This window comes from Drosophila persimilis, unplaced genomic scaffold (assembly GCF_003286085.1).
Source record: "Drosophila persimilis strain 14011-0111.01,24,50 unplaced genomic scaffold, DperRS2 tig00000000-arrow-pilon, whole genome shotgun sequence".
Lineage (NCBI taxonomy): Eukaryota > Metazoa > Arthropoda > Insecta > Diptera > Drosophilidae > Drosophila > Drosophila persimilis.
In genome coordinates this window covers 2,864,760-2,887,862 of record NW_020825288.1, presented here as the reverse complement: position 1 = coordinate 2,887,862, position 23,103 = coordinate 2,864,760, and the positions used below count along the sequence as shown (strand labels likewise).

Below are 23,103 nucleotides of genomic sequence, written 5' to 3'. Positions count from 1 at the left end.
AGTGACACGGTCGTCACCGTAGTCTTCGCTGTCTTCGCTGCGGAGTGCTCTTCTTGTGGGTGCTGTGGCAATGGAAGCGCGACCGAGCCAGTTTCTCGGCCTGTTCGCTTCGCCTGCTTTGCCTTTTGCATTTTCGTTTGAGCTGTGGGCCAGTACGGAGGTGTTTCTTCTCAGCTTTCCATCCCATCCCCCAAAACATCCACTAGAGCGCTTCAGAATTACCTGCTCCATGTTCAGTTCAGCGCCATGTCAGAATACGTTAGCCGGGATTATCTTTGGCTGTGCACTCTGCTGCTGATCTGCGCCCTGATCCAGGGTAAGTAATCACTCGTTGGTCTCTCTTTGGTCGAGGATCTACAATACCCTCACTTCCAGTGGCCCTGTCCCAGCCGTATCAGGTGCCGCATCGCTGCTCGAATCGTCTGGAGAGCGCCCTAGAGCACATGCGACGGCGCAGCATTCAGACCAAGAGCTCCTCCGATCGGACTCGCTCGCGGTCCATGTGGCAGCCGCCGGCACAGAGCCCCTACCAGCTGTACCACAGCTTCTACGGCCAGCACAGTGACCCCGAGGATGATTTCTACAACGGGGGCGGCAGCTACAATTCGGGACGTGGCTACCATGCCAAGCTTCTGCACAGGAATGGGCGTCCCTATCCGTTTGCGGACTCCAGTGCTGCTCTGGAGCTGGAGGAACTGCTCTCCGGCCACCAGCAACAGCAACAGCAACAGCAGCAGCAGCAGCAGCATCAGCAGGAGCACCGGCAGCCACACAAGCTGGCCATATCCCGGGTGGAGGTCGAGGATCTGAAGGTGCGTGTGCCGCCCGCAAAGTCCGCCTCCCGTTGGGTGGAGATCGACAAGTGCAAGTTCAGCACGGAGAACTCCACGCTGGACACGCGACTCATCTTCCCGGATCTCACCCTCAGCGGCAAGGTGGTGATGCAGCCCATGGGCGGACGCTGCCACATGATACTCCGCCTGCGTCATGCTGGCATCGAGTTCCGAACGGTGCCGCTGGGCTTGGAGCCGGGCTCAGGCTCGTTACCGCCCTCGTATGAGCAGTCCAGGAGATTGAGCGCCTCCTCTGTACGCACGGACTCGCACTTTGCGGAGCCCGGCTTCATCTCCGTCTTTGCCCATGGCTGCCAGGGACCGACTGGCATCCGGCTGCGACAGAACTCGAAGCGGAGATTCGGCTACGGGCCAGGAACCCCTCCGCAGGTGGAGTTGGGCGAACCACATGTCATCATGGGCACGACGCGACCTCAGCCCCAGAGATGGGGCAAGTACCACAAGCCGGACTATGACATCAGGCTGGACCACACCACGCAGCGGGACAAGAGCCTGGAGCTGGGCAGCGATAGCCATGGCCAGGACTCGGCGGAGTTCGTGGATGTCAATGCGGACAACTTCTACCGGCGGCAGTTCAACAAGCGGCGACGACGTCGTCGGCGGTTCGCCGAAAACGGACCCACGGAAAATTTCGTGGACCAACTGAGCTTCAACGAGGACGTGCTCCACTTCGAGGACGAGCAGCTGCAGCAGATGGTGGAACCAGATGCCAGAGCCTTTGCGGACATCTTCAGTGCGAGCGGAGGAGCTGGCGGGTTTGGGGGCCTCAATTCCAACGGGGACCGTGAGGAGCTGGTGGGTGAGGCCATGTCCCATGAGCTGGAGAAACTCTTCTCCATGGGAGTGCGCGGTCTGCTGACCACCTACATGCAGCGCGCCCTGCAGCCGGCCATCAAGGAGACCCTGATGGAGAACATGGGCTACACCCTGAGCTATGGCTGAGCCCCACATGGGGCACACTTAAGTATTAGCCCCTTAATTTATTTCAGATTGAGCAGAAATAAAAGCTTTAAGCAGAATAATTGATACATTGGATACCTGGCACTCGACTGACTCTGTTTTATATAATCTTACCAATTTGGCGGTATCCATTTAGTGGAAACTATAGATCACACGCTTGACTCGACACACTCACACACGGCCGGACCGGACACACTCTTGAACTTGATGGCGGGTTCCGCTGGCCTGGGTAGAAATGTTCACTAATAGGATTGCGTTTCGCCTTGTTTCTGCACATCAATAATGTTCAATTATTCAACACTTCGATGGCTTTCACTTGTCGCTGATCAGCGCGCATTCCGTTGTCATCGTGCAGCCGTTCTCGAGTATCCGTGATAACTGGCGTGGTGGCGGCGTCGCAGGATTCGACCAGACCCTGGCTGGGATTGGGGTGTCTGTTAATGGGGGTGGATGCGCCAGGATGCTGTGGATTGTTCTCTGCGCAGGTGCGGAACGCCCCCAGAGGCTGGTCATTGGTTGAACTCCTCTAATGGGCGGTGGCCAATGGTAACTGAGTGCTGTCGTTAATTAGTTTGAACAAAATATTAACATTTGATAATTGTTTAAGAAACTGTTCAACTATTTTAGGAATACAACAAACCGTAAGACTCTAACTGGAGTCTTAAATGTTCTTAGATTCTTAGATTATTATTAAATTAGATCTTATATAATATGAATGGAATTTCATAATCAAAGTATTTCTTATCATAGTTACGAATTTCAAGCCAAAATTTTGAAATTTAGGTGAACGTTAGCCACCAGAGTTGCCAGCTCTGGTGGCCTTAGGTCAAAGCGCTGCCAGACTGCTGGATTTATGTTGGGTGCACAAATTTTCAGTATTTTCAGTAAATTTTCATCATTTATTTGTTTGACCTTTTTCGTTAAAACCTTTTTTTTTTTTTTAGAAAAAATCCAATAAAACAAGTTTTAAGAAAAAGCCAGTTAAGTAGATTCATTAATCGTATAAAACTAAGTGAGCATGGCTAAACGGTCTATTTAACTGGTAATATTCGATGGAAGATCAAAATTGAGGAATTCGTCGTAGTTTTTGAATCGGTAATGGCCCGGTTGACAACATTTAAATCCGTGTCGCTCACATTCAAAAAAGTTAGATTTGGCGCGCACCACTTGCATCCAGTCGATAGTATCGATAACCAAACTTGAATCGGGTAAGGACACTAACCATACAGTATATAGATGTGCCAGTTCATACAACGAAAGTGTCACACACCGGCTTGCGCTATCCGTACCCCAGAGTGACGTCATCATGAGAGAGAGAGCGCAGAGAGAACATCTTTGCATGTGTTAGTACACACGCAATATGTTTCGACAAAAAGTATGTGATTGTATGTTTTTTCAGATTTTTTGAACTCTCTCAGGTCTGATCTGTTTTGCCACCAGCATGTTTTAGTGTATGGGTGCACATGCATTCTCACGTACTTTGCGTGTGTGTGTTTACTATTGCTGGCCGCTAGAACTGAAATTTGAGTTTGGTTCTTGTTTCGGGTCTTTTGATGGACTGACCTACCGCCACAAAATAAATGAAGAATGGGCAGGGGGTGGGGGTATGGTACACTAGGGCGCGGGAAACAAAATAAAAGCTGTTATTTGTTTGATTTATACCACAAAATATAAAATATTACAATAATATAATTACACATTTATTTCCTTATCTTAAGCAGGTTGATTATAAATTATGCAAACGCCGTCGGTTCTCGACGTTTTGTTTATATCAAAGACTATACAATACCAAAGACTATACAATACCAAGATGTTGCATGAGCGACCAAAAAGCTGTTCTATGGCGGGTCCTAACATTAGAACCCAAAAGGCACGAGGGAGCGCGCGGGGTTTCAATTCCCTTTTCGCCTGTACTTCGTCTCTACCGCGACCCCGCTGCCCATCGGTTTCGTCTGTTCGGCAATTCTGGACTCTCGAGCCTCAGCACCGTCGAAGCGGTGGTCGCGGATCGCCGATGTCTTTGGAGCGGCACAGTGGGAAAATTCGATTGGAAAATTCTCTATTAGAATTTATCTAAAGAACTCATACAATTTTTTTACTATTTCGGCTGAGTCCCACTGTGCCGCGCCAAAGACATCGGCGATCCGCGACCACCGCTTCGACGGTGCTGAGGCTCGAGAGTCCAGAATTGCCGAACAGACGAAACCGATGGGCAGCGGGGTCGCGGTAGAGACGAAGTACAGGCGAAAAGGGAATTGAAACCCCGCGCGCTCCCTCGTGCCTTTTGGGTTCTAATGTTAGGACCCGCCATAGAACAGCTTTTTGGTCGCTCATGCAACATCTTGGTATTGTATAGTCTTTGGTATTGTATAGTCTTTGATATAAACAAAACGTCGAGAACCGACGGCGTTTGCATAATTTATAATCAACCTGCTTAAGATAAGGAAATAAATGTGTAATTATATTATTGTAATATTTTATATTTTGTGGTATAAATCAAACAAATAACAGCTTTTATTTTGTTTCCCGCGCCCTAGTGTACCATACCCCCACCCCCTGCCCATTCTTCATTTATTTTGTGGCGGTAGGTCAGTCCATCAAAAGACCCGAAACAAGAACCAAACTCAAATTTCAGTTCTAGCGGCCAGCAATAGTAAACACACACACGCAAAGTACGTGAGAATGCATGTGCACCCATACACTAAAACATGCTGGTGGCAAAACAGATCAGACCTGAGAGAGTTCAAAAAATCTGAAAAAACATACAATCACATACTTTTTGTCGAAACATATTGCGTGTGTACTAACACATGCAAAGATGTTCTCTCTGCGCTCTCTATCTCATGATGACGTCACTCTGGGGTACGGATAGCGCAAGCCGGTGTGTGACACTTTCGTTGTATGAACTGGCACATCTATATGCTGTATGGTTAGTGGTAAGGACCTCTATTACCCGATTGACAGCAATGAGTCCCATTGCGGAAATGTGTGTCATTCCAGGCTCTAATTAATGCAGAAACTAGATAGTCTCTGTTTTAAACGATATTTTGCAGCACATCGTCTGTCTGCAGAGACCAAGAACTTGTACTGGGATCAGTATATATGTACATATAGACAAGAAACTAATCAAATGCATGAATAGGCCAACAAAATTCAATCTAAGACATGGTCTTTATTAATTACGTTTGACAGCAGCTTGCAGTATAAGCTATAAAGCTGCAACTTTATATAATATTTACGAAATAGGGTATACAAATGCCCATACTCTGGTTGACACGAAATGAATCTGCAAATACCGGCAATATTGACGTCACAACATTGCGACTGTTTGTTTTGTTGAACATTTTTGTTGACACCGTTTTTTTGTCACAATAAAATACATGCGAGTACTTAGAAGTAGTTAATCTTGTACAAAATTGATTCAGCAAGCATATAAAATTATGTGGGCAAAGCTAAGAGATCTATATAGTTAGTAATATTACACGGAATATCAAAAACGAGGAATATATATAATAGAACTTGAATTAGTCAGTATATTTATGGTATATTTTGAAAATTAGACGGTATATTTCGATATATCTTATCGATATTCCGCGATAAATCGATAATATAATAAATCTTGTGATATGTACAATTCAAGTCCAAACATACAATACAGGCGTGAGTAGGAAACAATAACAACATCCAAGTGCCGAGTAGGTGGAAGACCCACCCCAAGGATTTCTGAAGCAGTGCAGCGCGTGCAGAGAACTCCACCTTGAAACTTTGTTTACGCACAATGTTTCTGTTAGGGTGGGGGGGAGTGAGGCGTTGGGTGGCCACTCAGTCAGGTGGTGCCTTGTGTCTGCGCATTATATAATAAAAACTCTAATATTACAAATGTGTGAATGTCGCTGGAAGATAAGATAGCCCCTGGGATTACGCAAAACTCCCGCCGCACGTCCTCCTTGGCCTTGCCCACTGACCAAAGGTTGGGGCCGCGTTTACCCCAAAAAAAGATTCAATCTGTCACGGCGCGACCTTGAGGCCTTTGCAATGATTTTCGTGCGTATGCGTTCGAGTTGCGTCAACACTGAGATGTTGTTTTGTTCTTTACAGATACACACACACACACACGAGAGCAGAGCGGAAACAAAGAGAGAATAGCTAGGGAACTAAGTGAATAATAGTCGTCATGCTGGTTGAATGCCCCCGCCGTCAATGCCCGAGGATGCTCTGAACAGTGCTGAGCCTAGAAGAAAGCGTTACATCCGCATCGGCATCACTCACATACTTGCCCCGCATGCAAGCGTATTACTACGGACGCACAGTGTCCGACAGGTAACACCATGGCGGAAACGAATACACGGCTCACTGTGCCGTCCGGTGGCGCCGGCGGCACGACGAGTGGGGTGGACGGATCTCCCTACATACGTACAATCGAATGGAACATGATGAACAAAACCAAGTTCTTTCCGCTCTCCATGCTCAGCTCGTTCTCGGTGCGCTGCTGTCTGTTCCCGCTGACCGTTATCAAGACGCAGCTCCAGGTGCAGCACAAGAGCGATGTCTACAAGGGCATGGTGGATTGTGCCATGAAAATCTACCGCTCCGAGGGTGTTCCTGGACTGTATCGAGGCTTCTGGATATCGTCGGTGCAAATTGTGTCGGGCGTCTTCTACATCAGCACCTACGAAGGCGTGCGACACCTTCTCACCGACCTGGGTGCCGGGCACCGTGTAAAAGCTTTAGCCGGAGGCGGATGCGCCTCGCTGGTGGGTCAGACCATCATAGTTCCTTTCGATGTTATATCACAGCATGCCATGGTTCTGGGCATGTCGGCGCATGCCGGAGCCAAGGTAGATATTAATCCGTTGGGTATTAAATCATGGCCCGGCCGCAGCCGCCTCCATATCTCCATGGACATCGGACGGGAGATAATGCGTCGCGATGGTCTGCGCGGCTTCTACAGAGGCTATGTGGCCAGCCTCATGGCCTATGTACCCAATTCGGCAATGTGGTGGGCCTTCTATCATCTATATCAGGGTGAGTCAGGCCCCAAAGTGCCTCCATTAGCCAGATAAGATTAATTCAATTTGGATTGCTCTTCATTCCAGACGAACTCTGTCGCATCTGCCCCGTTTGGGTATCCCATTTGTTCATACAATGCGTGGCCGGCAGTCTGGGTGGCTTCACAACGACAATACTAACAAATCCATTAGACATAGTGCGCGCCCGTCTGCAGGTGAGTCTACCGTCCACTCCACCTCCAGAGTCATAAATAGAATATCTTATCTAAATCATAATGTTGTCGTCACTCCTGTCTAGGTCCATCGATTGGACTCGATGAGCCTTGCCTTCCGAGAGCTGTGGCGGGAGGAGAAATTGAACTGTTTCTTCAAGGGCCTGTCCGCCCGCCTGGTGCAGTCGGCGGCCTTCTCCTTTAGCATTATCCTTGGCTATGAGACCATCAAACGCATAGCCATAGATGAGCAGTACAAACACCAGATACGATGGTAATGAATTGCGCACAAGACCCTCAAACCAAGCCCAAACCCAAAACGGAAACCAACTCAAAATTGCATTTACGCGACGTACTGAAAAACCACCAGAGGTGATTCGCCTACGTTTGTAAATACCAATGAAGGAGAAGAGCACAGGTTAACTAGTTAAATTTGCTAACGATAGGATAGCAGAATGTGGATACCGTATACCGGATAACGGATACCGTATACCGGTTATATTCACGATGTACTTTTAGTAGAATGTTTTAATTTGCTTGCGGCTAGGATGTTCAAATACTGCAATTTCATATTCAAATACCCCAAAGTGTTGTAGCATAAAGTGTAAATTATGTTGTTATACTGCTTAGTCATTTTTTTATACCTAACGACTAGAGGCAGATAGATCGGTGACAAGCCTAATTTATTATATAGCAAATATACATAGAAATTGTAATTGTACTTTGATGATGATGTTGATAATAATACCATTTACAATGGTAACCAAATTACTTATACTTGTACACTACTTGCGCACAGCAGAGCAATGTTTGCGCCAAAATCATATTACTATACTATATATTATATTGTACTGTTTAGGTATTGTATACTGGACATGCCGAAATAAGAAATTAATGTCGAAACAGGGCAACACCGGGGTGTGGCAGCACACGTCCCTGGGGAAACAAACACCTACTTATACATAGTTAAGCATTCGTGTGTCTGTGTGTTCTCTGAATGAATAGTTTTAGTTTTAGTTTGCATATATTGTAATAAAGTACAAACCAAGAATTGTTACATTTTTGGCACTGTGAATACGACATTGAAATCCATCTCCATGTGCTGTAAGTGAGGAGAAGAGTTCTAGAGGGGTTCCATCCATCTGCCTTGACCTGCTTCCGACTCTTCCTTGGCTAGGTTTACCGGATTATCACTTCTTTCATAATAGATTCTTCACTTTATTTTGATTCAACGACTAATGAAATGAATGATGGTTGCACTTTATTTCGTGATTTTATAATTTAAATAAGTTAATAAATGTTAAGTAATCTAGGGCTTATTTGGCATTACTAGTTGCTCTCAGATGCTGCCACAGTGGTTGACTCTCCTCCCTCCTCTTCTCCCGCGCCACTAGCCCCCGCCTGCTCCGTTGTGATGTCTGTTTCTGTTGCTGTCTGCGGTGTGTCCGTTTTTGTGGTTGAAGACGGCGCTGTTTCCGGGATTGCTTTCAGATCTTGTTTCTTCCATCCATTGTTAAAAAAACGTATGGGAGTGGGAACCTCTCCGGTAGGCGCCACATCCAAGCTAAGGGTCGGCGGTTGAGGCAACGGCGGCTCTTCACTGGCCTTGTTATAGATGACCCAGTTATCGGGTCTGTCAGGCTTGGTTAGGACTGTGATCGGGGCAAAGGCCACACTGGCCAGCTGCTTGAGCCTCTGAGCTTTCTGCAGCGCGCCATTGGCAGTTCCAGTACCAGTTCCAGTCCCAGTCTTGTCGTCGTCATAGTCGTCCGCCTCGTCGGCTAGAATGTCATTGCCCAACTGCTTGCCCAGGCTGTCCGGGAAAACGGTCACCTTGCTGTTGGTTATGCTCCGCGTGGAGGTGGACAGCATGGGTTTGGGAATCTCCGTCACATAGTGGCTCTGAGTCTTGTTCTCCAGCATGTGCAGTACGTAGTTGTCGTCCAGTGCTGTGGCGTTCGTTGTAGTTCTGTTGTTGTCTGTGGCGTCCAGCGTCAGTTGTGGTCTCAAGTAGCCGTCCTTGTCGTATTTCTTGGTCGACATCCCAGTGCTGTCTGTTTTGTCCAGGTCGTTGCTGGGCTCATCCTCGTCGTATACGTAATCGTCGTCGTTGTCGTTGTCGTTGTCGTCTTGTGTGCTCTCGTCCTTGGTAATATTAGAGAGAGTGCGGCTTGCATAGTCGTAGTCTTGTAGGTACAATTTGTTCTCGGTTTTGATTAGGTCGTTGTCATTGCTATGGTTATGTTTGATGCTGTCTGGGCCTGCTTCCTTCAGTTCCGGCGTCCGTCCGTAAAAAGTCTGTGTGTGCGTAAGCGTCTGTGGTCTGTGACCGGAACTGGAGCTGGAAAACGGACTCGTATTACTGTTGGAGCTAAGCTCACGATCGTAATACAGCTCGCTCTGACCTGGCTGATAGTCTGGCCTATAAGGCGACTGTCCAGTCAAGCCGTAGCCCCCGCCACTCTGACTTTGCGGACGTGGATAAGAGCTAAACACCGGACTGACCTCGGGACTGGGACGTGGTCGTATGTTAAAGCTAAATGTGCTGTCGGCTCCATTGGCACTGGCCACCCCCGAGATGCTCCCAAAGTTGCCCGCACTCACGGCGCTGCTGGAGGCATGTATATAGCCCGAATGTGGGCTTCCGCCTATCTGGGAGCTGGTGGACACAGGATACGACTGATGATTGGCGCCTATCTGGGAGCCGGTGGAGACGGGATACGAGTGAACCGAAGACGGTCTAGGAGGGTACGCTGGACCCGCAATGATGTGGGAGGTTCCCACACTCAGGGGACTGTTAACCACCGTGTTCTCGTAGTGGGGCCGCTCCTTGTGGGGCTGGGAGATCGGAGTCGGTGACGTGGGAGAGGGATGTCGATTGCCCAGCGGATTGAAGCCGCTGGTGGCAAAGGTCAGAAAGTTCTGGAATATGTTCGGTGCTCGAGTAGTGGTCTGTCGTCTGTCGTCACTGTCGTTCAGGTAAATAATCGTCGGTGGCTTCGTCCTATGCGACTGTGTGCTGAGCTCCTGGGCCTGCGGCTGAAAGTAGCCGTAGCTGGGAATGGGCGTGGTGCTGGCGTACTCCCCGTAGTGTGGGTCGTAGTTGTGGTTCGTGTTGTACGGTTTGTAGACAGTCGTGTACTCGGCATAGTCCGCCGTAGAAGAGGGTCGAGTCTGTGGACTTTTGTTCGTCTGTCGTATGTTAATCTCGATCTCGTACTGGTCGGCGTTCGGTCCGTTGACGACCACCTTCTGGGGTCTCGTATAGATCGGTCTGCTCTGGTACTGTCTCAGTTCAACTCCGCGTTTCGTGGTCTTGTTCGTCTTTGGCGCCTTGGTCAGTAGTGTCGATCGTCCCAGGCTGGCTGTGGTGGCAGTGGTCTCGGTTGTGGTTCGATTGCGTTGTACGTGCAGCAGTCGAAAGTCAGCTGTCTTGTCCTGTGATTTTGTCCCCTGTGCAAGTTTCCTTGAGACACGCTTCGGGGCCTTCATGTCGTCTGTTTTTTGTCTTAGTGGGTCAATGGAGGTGTCTACGTGGTCTTTTTGAGCAGTTGTCACGTTTGTCAGTGGCTGTCGGTCTGCGTCTTTTAGGTCGGTTTTATCCGGATTCAGTGGTTCAGTACTCCGTAGCTCTGGCAGTTCTACTACGTCCTCGTCTACGTTCACGTCCACGTCCACGTCCACGTCCTGGTCCCCGTCTTCGGTCTCTGTTACTGCATCCGAACCGGTTGCATTCCCGCCCGCGGCATGCCTGAGCTCGATGGGGACATTATTGATGATCACCCTGCGCTTGAGACCCGTACCCTGGTCTGGTCTTCGCACGTTCACGTTCTTGATGTTCAGTGTTATTTTGGGGGACTTGTCCAGTTTGTTGTTTACCCCGCTGCCTGTCTTTCGGGTTGGCGTCACCCTACGATTGTTATTGTTGTTGTTGGTCGTCACTGTCTTGCGTTTCAGGTCGAGTTTGTCGCTTAGTTTTGTGATGTTGCCACTGCTGGGGCGATGGAAGCCACTGGCCGAATTGGCACTGACCTCCACCTGAGGCCTGACTGGCTTCACGCGATTGGAGAAGCCAGCCTTCTCCTCCTTGATGATCTGTAGGGAGCCCAGCTCTGGCTGTCCGATAGTGAACACCTGATCAGGCTGCTGTTGATGTCCCCCAGCCTCAAACGGATCCTGCTCCAGCCAGGGGCTCAGATCGATGGGTGCCAGGCTGCCCACTCCACAGCTCTGACGCTCGTTGTCCGTGAACTCTGCGGGTATGAAGATGTGCGGCTGGAGGGTACCTCCGCCCACTGTCCGGCAGAGGACCTGCGCCAGGGACACCCGTCGCAGCGAGTGCAGCTGGGCGGGCGTAAATGAGCTCTCGAAGCCTCCGTTCTCATACCAGAATCGATCGCCCCGCCGGGAGTTGCTGAATTGCTGGGCAATGATGCAGGCAAAGGTTGGACCGACCAGGCCACCCACCACCGGACGTTCCGCGATGCCGCCCACAAATAGATCGATATCGTGGACGCTGCGGTAGGCGTGGCCAATACGCTTGGCCGACTCCGGTCCGACTACGTTGGCTATGGGTAAAGGAAGTTGATTGATGAATCTCTGAAAGATTGAAGGGGGAAATGAGAGCGGGAATAATTACCAAAATCATCCCAGCTGTGGATGGGAGTGAGGCCACAAGGCACTCGCCAGGCACTATACGGGGCTATGCCATGATCCCTGCCCCTCTGTATGTTGATGGCAGCCAGGTCCAGGCCAAAGGGAAAGCCGGCCGTCTGGAACAAATGATTGGTCAGCTCCGGGGTAATGAATTCGTCCCGCTTGAGGGCACGCTGGGAGGCTAAGCCTCTGAGCAGGCGATGCAGGGAGCCCGCCGAACCAATGTCTCCTCGCTGGAACTCCTCATGGAGGCTGACATCTGGATTAGGAGGCAAAAATAAGTTGGGAACATTCAAAGGATACCAGAGGATGACTCACTGTTATTGATCACATTGTGATGGCGATCGCATCTCGTGTAGGAGTTCTGGACCAGGGAGTGTCCAAATCGGAAGGCAGCTGCGGCAAAGGCATTGGCAACCGTGGGATTGACCTTGGTGCTGTAGCGCTCGTAGTAGCCCGTCGAGAGGAGGTCCAGGTCGAAGAGACGGCACACCTCGCGGCCCAGGACGACGGGCAGAAACTCGCGGTAGGTGATGTGCTGGAACATGGCGCCCACAAGTCGCCGCGTCTCCTGGTAGACCTTCTCGTCGCTCCAGTGCGGATTCATCTCGCTCAGCTCCAGGGCAATACGGTTGTGCTCGCCCACCCAAACATGGTGCATGGCCAGAAGGCCGGGCTGCTCTCCGCTTCGGCCATCCCCGGAACGGATGCACTTGGTGGCTATGGCTCCACGCTGACAGACATCCTCGGCGGGATCTCCGCGTCCGTAGATGAGCAGGCCGTGGCGGAACACTCGTCCATTGTCCGAGGACTTGGCACTGTTCGAGTAGATGGGCGAGGCGTCTATGTAGGACGTGACCTGGTTGGTCTGCTCCCGCCAGGACAGGACACAGTCGCGTCGCTGGGCCGGAGCCGAACGCAGGAACTCGAGGCAGCGCACCTTGAGTGGGGCCAGCCAGGGATCGTCCAGGGGCACCTTGATGGGGAAGCAGGCGGGATGGAAGTCCTTGCCGCCACAGCAGCTGGGAATCGAGCCATTGATGGAGCTGCCAAGAGAGCACCGAAAATCTTAGAAAGCTGTGAAAGACTAACAATAGTTTGGCTTACCGTGGCTGAGCCGTGGAGGTCATGTCGTGGTCGAGCATCTGCCCCCACTGGGCTATCATCAGGGTCAAGGGTGCCTCGCCCTCCCTTGCTCCATGGACCAGCAGACTCACGAACCGGGAGGAGGATAGCGGGCTTCCATCCGTGGAACTGCGGACAGTGTCCACACCATCGCCGTACTCTGGCGGCAGGAACCGATTGAAGGGCATCTGGGCGGTGCCCCAGCGCGGTCTGCGCTTGTTGTTGCAGGTGCCATCGTGGGTGCGATACCGCTCCGAGGCGGGCATGCAGGGCGGTGGATCTCGGGGCGGACAGAGACCCTCCAGGGCCGTGCGGCGCAGGGAGATCTTCTGGGCGTGCGACTGGCGGGCCAGCTCATCGATGTGCTGGAAGCTGTCGAGATAGAGGCAGACGGAAAGAGAGACAGAGTCGAGTGATAGTACTAGGATCTCAGGACATCATCCTGGCTGCCTACTAGGCTCTAATGGATCTGGCTTCCACGACATGGCTGCGCTCAAATTTCGTATTCGAGTGCTGCCTGACACCGTCGCCGGCTTCTATTTATAAAACGCTCCACTCCGCCAGAGCCGAGCTCCGAGCGGAGTTGGTGGAAACGGGTTCGCGGGCCGCAGCTCGCTGCTCCACTGCTGGCGGCGGCATCAAATTGGGATCCACCATCCACGAATTAAAGCAAGTTGCGTTGTCTGCTGTGTGTTTTGTGACTGAGAGTGTGAGAGTGCAGGTTTTTTCGAGGCGGGAAAACGCATAAGAAATCGCCGAGCTTGCCGCTGGCTTTAATTTACTCGCCTTTGCTTTCCATTTGCCACATTTATTAGCAGGTTGTTTTTGTTTTCGTTGATTTTCATTTCGTTTGAATCTTTGGGGGGTATAATCACTTGGTCATGAAACATGCAGTGTCACATAGGGTATAATCGCACAATTTAATTGTGGGAAAGTTATCCATAATACAGGGTCCGTTTTTTTGGCAGATTGTTGCTTGGTTGTAGTTACATATACATATATTTATCCAAGCAGCAAAGTGCCAATAAATATTGTTAAATAATTATGGATAATTATTTATCCGAAACCAATCTTTTTCAGAGTATCTGAGCCGTTTTGGGCCATCTACTTTTCTATTCTATTCGATAACGATGTCCTTTTAGGAAATATGGCTCAGCAATATTTCCATTAATGGTTTTGTGCAACGGAGCTTTCGCATTGTATGGGTACGGGTAACCGTCTGAGTATTTATATTTTCGTTGTAAGTCAGACGTTTAGTGATAATGAGCTTTTTTGCAACCTAAATGACTCAAGAAATACACAAGAATTTTAACAGAAATTAGTTTATCTGGCCTACATCCAAAAAATGCTGCACATAAAGATATCAAGGCAAAAATGATTATTCTATCGCACAACTCCAATTAAGCAATCAATGATCTATCCAAAAATTGCATTTAATCTATCACAGGAAATTGGAAAACTCTTAAACTCTCAACTTTCTCTTAGTTTGGACCTCTAATCTACTTCCTGTCCAGGCCATAATTATCCTGTGATCTGTCGATCAATCAATCTTCTAGATATTTTCACTGATGTTCGAGATGGACAATTAGTAAATTAACTTTGATTGTGGGTTGCTCTTGGGAGGATGTGCAAGTGCTAGTGTATAATCGTTTCGGCACGTTTTTCCGGTTTTCCTGCCATTTGGCAGGTGAAAGTGGAAATGTTTTCCCAGGCTTTGTTTGAGCTTTGTTTGTCATTGCCCGCTGAACAATTTATTTATAAAGCTATTTTTGGTATTGTGTTAATAATAAAATAAGTCCATAAAAAGCCAAAAGCCCTTTGCCTTGCGTTCAGGCAGCGTATGCGCAATCTCGATCACAGATGCATAGATACATATACATAAATATATAGTATATGTAGACATGTAAGCATGTGTGTATATATATACAATATATAATGTGTGTGTGTAGGAGTAACAAAAAGCGCAGCCGCAGCCACGACAGCGTTCATTGAACTTTCTGCACAGACGACAACGAAAACAACAGCAACAAAAATTCACAATACAAAATTACAAAAACTTTCGTATGGCTGGGAAGCTTGAGGCCGAATTCGAATTCGATGCTCGACGTCGACGTTGGTAGAAAACGAAAGTCGCGTCATGTTTGTGTTTCATTTTCTGTTTCTTTCTTTTCTTCTCCAGCATATCAGTGGAAGTCGTCGTAGTCGTCGCTGTCGCCGTCACCGTCGCCGTCGTTGTCAAAGTCCGCTGTCTACGTCTGCGTCTGCGTCTTCGCCTCAGTCGTCCGTCTGGAGCTTTGTGTTTAGCTTTGCCTTTCGCTCTTTTGTTGCTGCTGCCCCCCCTGCTCTCCCCCACCGTTTGATGTAATCAAATTGCGAATACCGAATGCGAAGCTTCCAATGGTAGTGCTGGGGTGGGTGCGAGAGGGAGGGCGAAACTTCGATTTGCTTAGATTTGGTTATGCCCACCAATACCCTTGAAGAGGGTACTGTTATTTCGATCAGAGCACTGCGATGCAAAGAAAGCTTTTCCAATATTTAGATTTTATGTGTGTTCTCTTGATCAGTCAATACGGCCATGGAGATGTGGGTCGGTCTGTTATTTAGTACATTTACCGAACAAGTAGGAGAGCGAGCGTCTACACAAACTAGTAACTAAGCTTTAAAGCTATCTGGTTGTACTGTTAGGACACGATACTTCTTTTCCTTGTAGCTAGTAAGCCGGAGAACTATTGTACATACATATGTATGTATATCGTCAGCACTGGGAACATCACTGCAATAAAGTCACGTGTACGCGGATCATGTATGCTGATGAAGCTAAGTTTTGTATTCAGTAGAAATTTCGAATATTTACTGAGCAAATATATTAATCCTTACGATGGAGATTTATGACATTCTATCGCTTTATCCCTTTGTCTGCTATCACTCCATTTGTATAACAAAGACTCTCTCTCTACTTTGCCTTTACTTGTCTGATTTTGGAATACATCTCGACTGTATGGTTCTCTGAGTAATGCTTCGAAGTACTCAGCACTGTACTTCGAGATCGTACTGCATTTGAGAGTATCTTTATCTTCGGTTACGATACTGGCAAATTTTCTTGAGTTTTTTTTTCTAACGTTTGTTGTCACGTTCGCTCAATCGCTTTCTTTGGCTTCTAATTTGGCTAAATGCTGCTTTTGGCACTACTAACGAGCCCCACATCATCATCATCTGCTGAATGGCTGGTAGGTAGGTATCTGTTGATATTTGTTGATATTTAATTAAACCCAACATGTTGGCCATTTCGTAATTTGATTTTTTAGCCATTGGACAGCCATTGGACAAACATTCCCCACAGTTATGGCCATCAGCATCTTTTGTCTGGACGTTTCGATGTGGTGTCGCCTCATTGATTGCAATTACATAAATGTATTTTTGAGAGCTTTGCATTTGGCTCGGTCAGAGCTCATTGCACCTGAGCCCCATCACCTGTGGCACCTCCATCTGGAGATCCCAACACGAGCTGCCAAATGGACCCCACCTGTGGAGATTGTCTGTCTCTTTGGGTGAAAGTTCTCGACTTTGTTTCGAGTTAATGCGTTTTATGAGTTTGTGTGTGGAAAATCGCATGGATTTTCCACAGCCACAAGCTGGAAACCCAACCCGTTGTGAAAAGTGAAAACTTTGCCAGTGAAAAAACTGGAAAAACTTCGCTTAGAGTCGGAGTCCGAGTCGGAGTCCGAGTCGGAGGTGCAGTAAAGTCGCAGTCAGAGATGGTGGCGACTGCCATTTCCGTTGCTTTTTTCAAAGAGGTCATTTAACCCTGGCGTCTTTAATTTACCTTCGCCTATCCCCTGCCATCACTTGTTTTAGCCTGGCCCGATCTGGTCTGGTCTGGTCTGTTGGCTTGTCTTGCAATTATCCGGCATTTCAATGTCAAAGTGAAAGTTGACTCTTAGTCATGAGCAGTCACAGCCACAGACACAGACACGGGCACACTCCCCGCCCGAGTCCCATCGTTTTGGCTACGATTTTTGCTGCCGGTCGATTTTCGCTTCATTTTGGAGCACTTTTGCTGATGGGGCGGGGGTCGCACTTCCACTTGAGCCAACTTCCAGGCCATGCCACTTCCACTGCCACTGCCATTCCATTCCCAACTCCAACTCATTAGCCATGGCTTGGCTGCTCTCTGCTCTCTGCTGGTGCTACCTCTGCTGCTGCTGTGCCTCCGCTGCCATGGATGCCGTAGAACTCGTTAATCAAGCGAGAAAGTTGCCAACGGTAATTGGTAGGAGAAGGAATGGCCGGACGGACAGGGGCTCCGCACAGGGGGTACCGTACCTACTCGTATGTACCGCAGGGGAGGCTTCCTCAACTCAATAATACGAGTCATATTGCTCACTTTTTTATACCCGATACTCAAAATGAGTATTGGGGTATATTAGATTTGTGGTAAAAGTGGATGTGTGTAACGTCCAGAAGGAATCGTTTCCGACCCTATAAAGTATATATATTCTTGATCAGCATCAATAGCCGAGTCGATTGAGCCCTGTCTGTCTGTCCGTCTGTCCGTCCGTCCGTCTGTCCGTCTGTCCGTCTGTCCGTCCCCTTCAGCGCCTAATGCTCAAAGACTATAAGAGCTAGAGCAACGATGTTTTGGATCCAGACTTCTGTGATATGTCACTGCTCCAAAAATATTTCAAAACTTTGCCCCGCCCACTTCCGCCCCCACAAAGGGCGAAAATCTGTGGCATCCACAATTTCGACGATACGAGAAAACTAAAAACGCAGAATCGTAGAAGATGACTATATCTTCTAGAGTGCAAAATCTGAACCAGATCGTATAATTATTACAGCCAGAATCACGAAAACAATTTCACTCTTTCTCGCTCTGTCTCACTCTAACACACAGGTTTCATGGTCGGTTTTGCCAATTGCAAAATATGAGTTCAAGGATCTCAGAACCTATAAAAGCCAGAGCAACCAAATTTGGTATCCACACTCCTGTGATATCGGACCTTGACCGTTTCCTGTCCAAATTTCGCCACCCCCCCTTCCGCCCCCGCAAAGGACGAAAATCTGAGGCAACCACAAATCTCAGAGACTATTAAGGCTAGAGTAACCAAATTTGGTGCACACACTCCTTTAAGATGTCACTATAAAACGTATATCTCAGAATTTCGCCCCACCCCCATCCGCCCCCACAAAGGACGAAAATCTGTTGCATCCACAATATTGCAGATTTGAGAAAACTAAAAACGCAGAATCATAGATAATGACCATATCTATTAGATTGCTGAATCTGGATCAGATCAGATCATTTTTATAGCCAAAAGGAACAAATCAATTTGCAGTGGCTACGCAGCGCCCGACGTCACGCTCAGACTGATTTTCTGTCTCTCTCGCACGCACTCTTTGTCGTGTCGTTAAATATTAGCGGCGTCTGCCGGAGGAGAGCCATACTGACTTAGTATCGGGTATAACCGTAGAGTTGCGGTGTCCGCAGCAACTCACAACGTTCCCCCTCGTTCTGTCTCTGTCTTTGTCTTTGGCTCTTTTTGTTGTTGTAACTGTTGGTTTTGCATTAGATTGCCCGCGGCCAAGCAGCTCGAGTGTGCGGCATGCCGCTCTCCTGCCGGACACAATCGAGGGCAGCCCACAAAGTTCCAGCTATAGTTTTTGAAGGGTTAAATATTCGCCTAATGGGGAAGCACACCCAGAAATCCATCCAGCGATAGGGTAAAAAACCAATTGAGCAGGGACCTAAGAACCTCCTAGTAGCATCTTAATTTAGTGCCTAACCTAATAAGAATCATAGAGGACAATTACCCATCCCTTCCTCTTGGATAATCTAGAGCCAAAAAGTTTCAAAAAGTTCTTTTGGAATGCACTTTTCGACAGGGAGCTCTAGGACCAGACATGTATTGGAGTCCCAATCGATTTACCAGATAAAGGATCACTACAAGGAACATTCCCAACATTATGCAATTAAATAAAGTAAAATATATCACTCATACTCGTATACTCTCTCTATTCTTCATCCCACCCTCGTTTGATGAAATCAATTCGGTTTTTAATTATGCGCCTCGCTTTTGCGAATAACTTTTTTCATATGTCATCGCCACATATTTGCGGCTGATGAACTTATGCCGCACCACAGCAACCCACACCCACACCCACAGCACATCAGCCACTCAGCCACTCTTAGGAGTCGCACCACCCACTGTATCTGCATGTACCACCCCCTGAAACTTACTTTTTGCGAAAGGCCTTGGCTGCTGCTATGGTGGCATAGGCGGCCATCTCCCGCCGCTCGGTGTCCACGGTGGGGGCATTGAAGCGGGAGAGCATCGCGGCCGGATGATTGTCCTGCAGGGTTTGACCTTTTGCGGTATGTTCAAGGATTGGAATGAAGGTTAGGTCGGACTACCACACATACACACCATTTCGCAGCATCTCCGGCTGGATGCGGCCATAAAGCTCGGCCATGGCGTCCAGTCCTTGCCGCACGCTCTGCTGCAATGCCACATCCATCAGGGTGGGGCGACGTGAGCGTCCATTGCGCTCTCTCTGGAATGTTCCCATCTCAATCTCAGCGTCCATGTGGGCCTCCTCCTCCTCCTCGAGTGGGATCAGCGGGCGGGGCAGCTCCTTGGTGGGTGGCTTGCTGCCGGCATTTTCCAGATGAAGGGACTGGGAAAATGTCGCTAGGAGCACCACCACCATCAAAAATGATGGCTGCAACATTCCAAGCATTCGGCAAAGTTCTGCAAAAGATCACGGCATTCACAAATACATCTAGGCATAATCGTGGATCAAATTGTTTTATATTTGCATATTTAATGGCTGCAAATTATGGATGGATTGCACTACTCTCCCACCTTGGGGCCACATAAATTATAAAAAACATGGCTTAATCAATAAGCTGTCTAATTAAACTTAATTATCGACGAAGTTACAATGTTGTGGGTCACCAATCTTGATAAATCATTCATGTTTTTACTGCTATTTCTGTTATGATTTGATTCAATCGATTACATCAGCAACGATAACAAAAACAGAAGCATTTCAGCAAAAAAGAGATATTATTCAATTTTATTTTGCTATGTTGGGGCTGCCCACAGCTAATTACAATAATGTAAGGTAAAGGTAAGAATGCAACGACTATAGGAATACCTATTTCTTTCATAACTAGAAATATTAATGGTACAAAACTGCACTGATTTTGGTGGTGAGATCTCCTTATAAAGCATATACCCCAGTATACCCCAAAAATTAGCTACAACTACAAATTTTTTATCGCCGAACCATATTTATCACATTTTTCGCTTATGTATTTTTGTGTTATTGTTTCTTGTTTTGCACTTTTTCTGCATTTTTTATTTAATTCACGCTTTACGCTGGCTGCGCACGAGTGGTTAAGTGCTTGCCGCTATGTTCATGCCCTTTTACGCGGAGAGTTGATTAATTATGTGGTGTGATTGGAATATGAATTGACTTGGGAATTAGTTGGAGTGAAGACTGCAGACTGGAGCAGCTCTACTCTTAGAGAAATCCCAGCCATTCTTTTGAAACAGCAATCAATGGGGAATATTTATTCTTTAAATTCCTCTATGTAGGATAATATTTCGTATAGCTGATCTTTGAGGGTATCTTGAGCATTGGACAACCCCAAACATAGCTTTTCTTTGCATTGCTTATGTCTTGATTCGTTTTTGCTGATTTGATGCAATGCGGATCACTTTATATGCTTCAATAGCCACATAACAGGCGTCAAGACTGGCAGTTCTCTGTGTAATAAACTATGGTATTTCTCGAGTGTGCAGCTCCAAAAATGTTACCGGGGGGCTCTCAGCTGTTTGCCAGCCAGAGTCGTTGGGAAGCAGAAATGCCGATCCAAATAACTCAAAGATTTGAAGCTCCGAAAACTGGTAATTCTTAAAATCGGAGATTGCACTATCCTAAGCACTTTTAATTGTTTAACCAATTATGAAATTAGCCGAGGCTCTGGGCTGTCAGATATCTAGTTTTGCATTAGGCCCACGGCTTTTTCCCTCAGCCAAAGGTCTCCTCTCCCCCTCCTCCATCCGCTAGCAACCACCAGGAAGTGGCTGTTTTGAGAGAAATTTTCCGGATGGCCGTCGAAGCGTTATGTTTCTTTTGGCCACGCTCACTTGGCCAACTGTGGCAGTCGGGCGATTAATAATAATCAATTTGTTCGGCGATCTTTTGCGCAAAAACGGAAATTGATTTAACCAAAGTGCAATTTGTAATGTGATTAACACCTGCCTCAATTAAGTAGCTGGAGGCGGACTCTGGTCTGGACTGGGCTGGACTTTCGCGAAGAGTCTTCTTGGGGTACGCGCTCTACTCTCTGTTTGAGTGGGTGTTGCTCCTCGTGACTCCTCGTGGCTCCTGGGGCTGGGCTCTCCTTGTGGCCTGTTCGAATATGCCGCACACACCAAATAGAAACTTTTTCGCGTTTGTATCTTTGATCGTCGTAAACCGAACTAAATCGATTCTCACCTCACGGCTGCCATTAGAAGCCGAAAGAAACGGAGATGCCGATACGAGACGCCAAGCTGTGCCGTGCCACAGAGTTGCTCACCAAAAAAAAGAAGAAAAATACAGAGCCAGAGCCAGAGCCAAGACCCAGAGCAAAGAGTGTTCCCAGGCAAGCGACCAGTTCTCTGTTGGCTTTCATTCACTCCGTCTCGCAGTGGCAGTTGTGTTGCCCCCCTCCTCGGCCACTCCTCCATCTGTGCCCCGATCTCCCTCGATACTCTTCTACTTTTAAATATTTATTATTTATTTTTTAACTTGTTGGCGCTTATCGCCGGCTCCGCGGTGCGCGGCCCCTCCACGACTCTGACTTTTTTTGTCCAGTATTCAAATCGCAGAAAGAGAGAGAGCGAGAGAGAGAGGGAGAAAGATAAAATGCCTCCGGCTGCATAAAGTTCCCATTATAGCCGGGGCATAAGAAATGTCTTACTACATTGTGGATTGCCATTCATCCACTCCTCCACTCCGCTGATGCCACAGCCGCATCCAAAGAGTCAACCAGTTCCACATCCACATCTACGTCCATGTCCACGGTCCCCGGTCCACGGTCCACGGTCCATCCATCGCCATAGCCGGTCCATCAAAAGATGCCCAGCTGGATGCTTTGCCACCGCTCCGCCGCACCACCGCTCCACCGATGGCTTATCGCCCGCCATCATCGAACTGCTTTCAATTAGAAGAGAAAGTTCTTGCCACAAGAGCATGCAAGAAAAAGTGAAAAAAGCCAAGACAGAAATAAAAAAAATAATCAACCAATACAAACACAAAAAGAAGTGCTGTTACCAGCGGATTGGATGCTTTTACTCTCAGCCCAGGGAGGGGACAATGAGGGGATATGGGGCACGGTCACAGTCAGATCGTAAAAATTGCACCTCATAAATTAAGAATTTGATGTATCACCCAACAAAGTGACAAACAATAACACTCGCACTTCCACTCACACTCCCAGTAACATTCGCAGTCGCAGTCCCAGAGATCAGCGTGGATAAAGAGACCTGAAGATCTGTGATCTGAACCGAACCGAACGGACCCGAGCGGAAAGCAGAATATGCATAGAAAAGGCATGACATCAGCATTGCAAAAAGTCTCAAAATAGAAATGGAATAGTGCGGTTGGCAAGAGTCTTGACATTGCAAAATAGTTTATAGCAAAGAGATTAAAAAAGGGGGAATTTTTTCAAAGATATGGTAGAAATATGGTAGCTGATAACATTAAAGCGATTACAGAATATGAAGAATATTAGATTCTATAAAACCCAAGAGATTACCATGAGAACCGAGACGAGATTCTTGTACAAACTTTTCAGAGAATACAGAAACGGAATTGTAAGGAATCTCCAATGATAAAAAGAGATCCAAGATCATGTTTGAAATTCCGTTACAAGAATCCAAAAACATAACAGAGATTATGCTCAGGGCACAAAAGATCGCTTCATAAAATATAGGGCTAATGATTCCATCAGAATTTGGATGTTTTGTTATCTTCAACAAAAATACAGAAACTTTATAAATAATAACAGGAAATAGTTGTACTTCGATATTATATCTATCAGATCCGACTAAGAGAACGATAATAAAACAGTCTAAGAGAGTCCCATATAAGCTTACGAAATGAAAGTCTCTTTTACAAAGGCTAATAGCGATTGCTAATGGGATTTTCCATCCCCTTCGGATTCTCGAATTTTTTTAAAATTGCTTTCAACTGTACTTACACGTGATGTTATCAGATCTGAATCACATAATA

At 47.6% G+C, this 23,103-nt stretch overlaps 4 protein-coding genes across 6 annotated transcripts; 2 read left to right on the top strand and 2 right to left on the bottom strand.

The window, feature by feature from the left end:
- The first annotated feature begins 176 nt into the window (after positions 1-176).
- On the top strand, positions 177-1,844 carry LOC6595272. The gene is made up of 2 exons (XM_026995342.1): positions 177-316; positions 376-1,844. The coding sequence occupies exons 1-2, from the start codon at positions 247-249 to the stop codon at positions 1,794-1,796; spliced, it is 1,491 nt and encodes a 496-aa protein (XP_026851143.1). The 5' UTR covers positions 177-246; the 3' UTR covers positions 1,797-1,844.
- Positions 1,845-5,459: 3,615 nt separating this feature from the next.
- On the top strand, positions 5,460-8,110 carry LOC6595273 (solute carrier family 25 member 44). Of its 3 annotated transcripts, none has more exons than XM_026994221.1 (4): positions 5,460-5,474; positions 5,913-6,839; positions 6,911-7,038; positions 7,122-8,110. In XM_026994221.1, exons 2-4 carry the CDS (start codon positions 6,143-6,145, stop codon positions 7,311-7,313), a joined length of 1,017 nt encoding a protein of 338 aa, XP_026850022.1. In that variant the 5' UTR covers positions 5,460-5,474; positions 5,913-6,142; the 3' UTR covers positions 7,314-8,110. The 3 variants fall into 3 exon arrangements, with proteins under 3 accessions (XP_026850022.1, XP_002020212.1, XP_026850017.1); XM_002020176.2 differs by lacking the exon at positions 5,460-5,474 and adding an exon at positions 5,479-5,509; XM_026994216.1 differs by lacking the exon at positions 5,460-5,474 and adding an exon at positions 5,660-5,858.
- Positions 8,111-8,122: 12 nt separating this feature from the next.
- Positions 8,123-13,159, bottom strand: LOC6595275. Its single transcript, XM_002020178.2, has 4 exons — positions 12,799-13,159; positions 12,010-12,737; positions 11,675-11,950; positions 8,123-11,603 (listed from the first exon to the last, which is right to left on the bottom strand). The coding sequence occupies exons 1-4, from the start codon at positions 13,080-13,082 to the stop codon at positions 8,365-8,367; spliced, it is 4,527 nt and encodes a 1,508-aa protein (XP_002020214.2). The 5' UTR covers positions 13,083-13,159; the 3' UTR covers positions 8,123-8,364.
- Positions 13,160-19,050: 5,891 nt separating this feature from the next.
- LOC6595276 lies at positions 19,051-19,545 on the bottom strand. The gene is made up of 2 exons (XM_002020179.1): positions 19,242-19,545; positions 19,051-19,181 (listed from the first exon to the last, which is right to left on the bottom strand). Exons 1-2 carry the CDS (start codon positions 19,543-19,545, stop codon positions 19,051-19,053), a joined length of 435 nt encoding a protein of 144 aa, XP_002020215.1.
- Between the last annotated feature and the right edge of the window lie 3,558 nt (positions 19,546-23,103).

What these genes read in the sequence shown, in the direction of transcription:
- LOC6595272 (XM_026995342.1), top strand. Translation starts at nt 247, where the DNA reads ATGTCAGAATACGTTAGCCGGGATTATCTTTGGCTGTGCACTCTGCTG. An exon ending in GATCTGCGCCCTGATCCAGG is followed by an intron (nt 317 to 375) that starts GTAAGTAATCAC and finishes CCTCACTTCCAG; the next exon opens with TGGCCCTGTCCCAGCCGTAT.
- LOC6595273 (XM_026994221.1), top strand. Translation starts at nt 6,143, where the DNA reads ATGGCGGAAACGAATACACGGCTCACTGTGCCGTCCGGTGGCGCCGGC. An exon ending in CTTCTATCATCTATATCAGG is followed by an intron (nt 6,840 to 6,910) that starts GTGAGTCAGGCC and finishes TCTTCATTCCAG; the next exon opens with ACGAACTCTGTCGCATCTGC. An exon ending in TAGTGCGCGCCCGTCTGCAG is followed by an intron (nt 7,039 to 7,121) that starts GTGAGTCTACCG and finishes ACTCCTGTCTAG; the next exon opens with GTCCATCGATTGGACTCGAT.
- LOC6595275 (XM_002020178.2), bottom strand. Translation starts at nt 13,082, where the DNA reads ATGCCCGCCTCGGAGCGGTATCGCACCCACGATGGCACCTGCAACAAC. An exon ending in TCACAATGTGATCAATAACA is followed by an intron (nt 11,951 to 12,009) that starts GTGAGTCATCCT and finishes CTCCTAATCCAG; the next exon opens with ATGTCAGCCTCCATGAGGAG. An exon ending in CCACAGCTGGGATGATTTTG is followed by an intron (nt 11,604 to 11,674) that starts GTAATTATTCCC and finishes CTTTACCCATAG; the next exon opens with CCAACGTAGTCGGACCGGAG.
- LOC6595276 (XM_002020179.1), bottom strand. Translation starts at nt 19,545, where the DNA reads ATGTTGCAGCCATCATTTTTGATGGTGGTGGTGCTCCTAGCGACATTT. An exon ending in GCCGGAGATGCTGCGAAATG is followed by an intron (nt 19,182 to 19,241) that starts GTGTGTATGTGT and finishes ATACCGCAAAAG; the next exon opens with GTCAAACCCTGCAGGACAAT.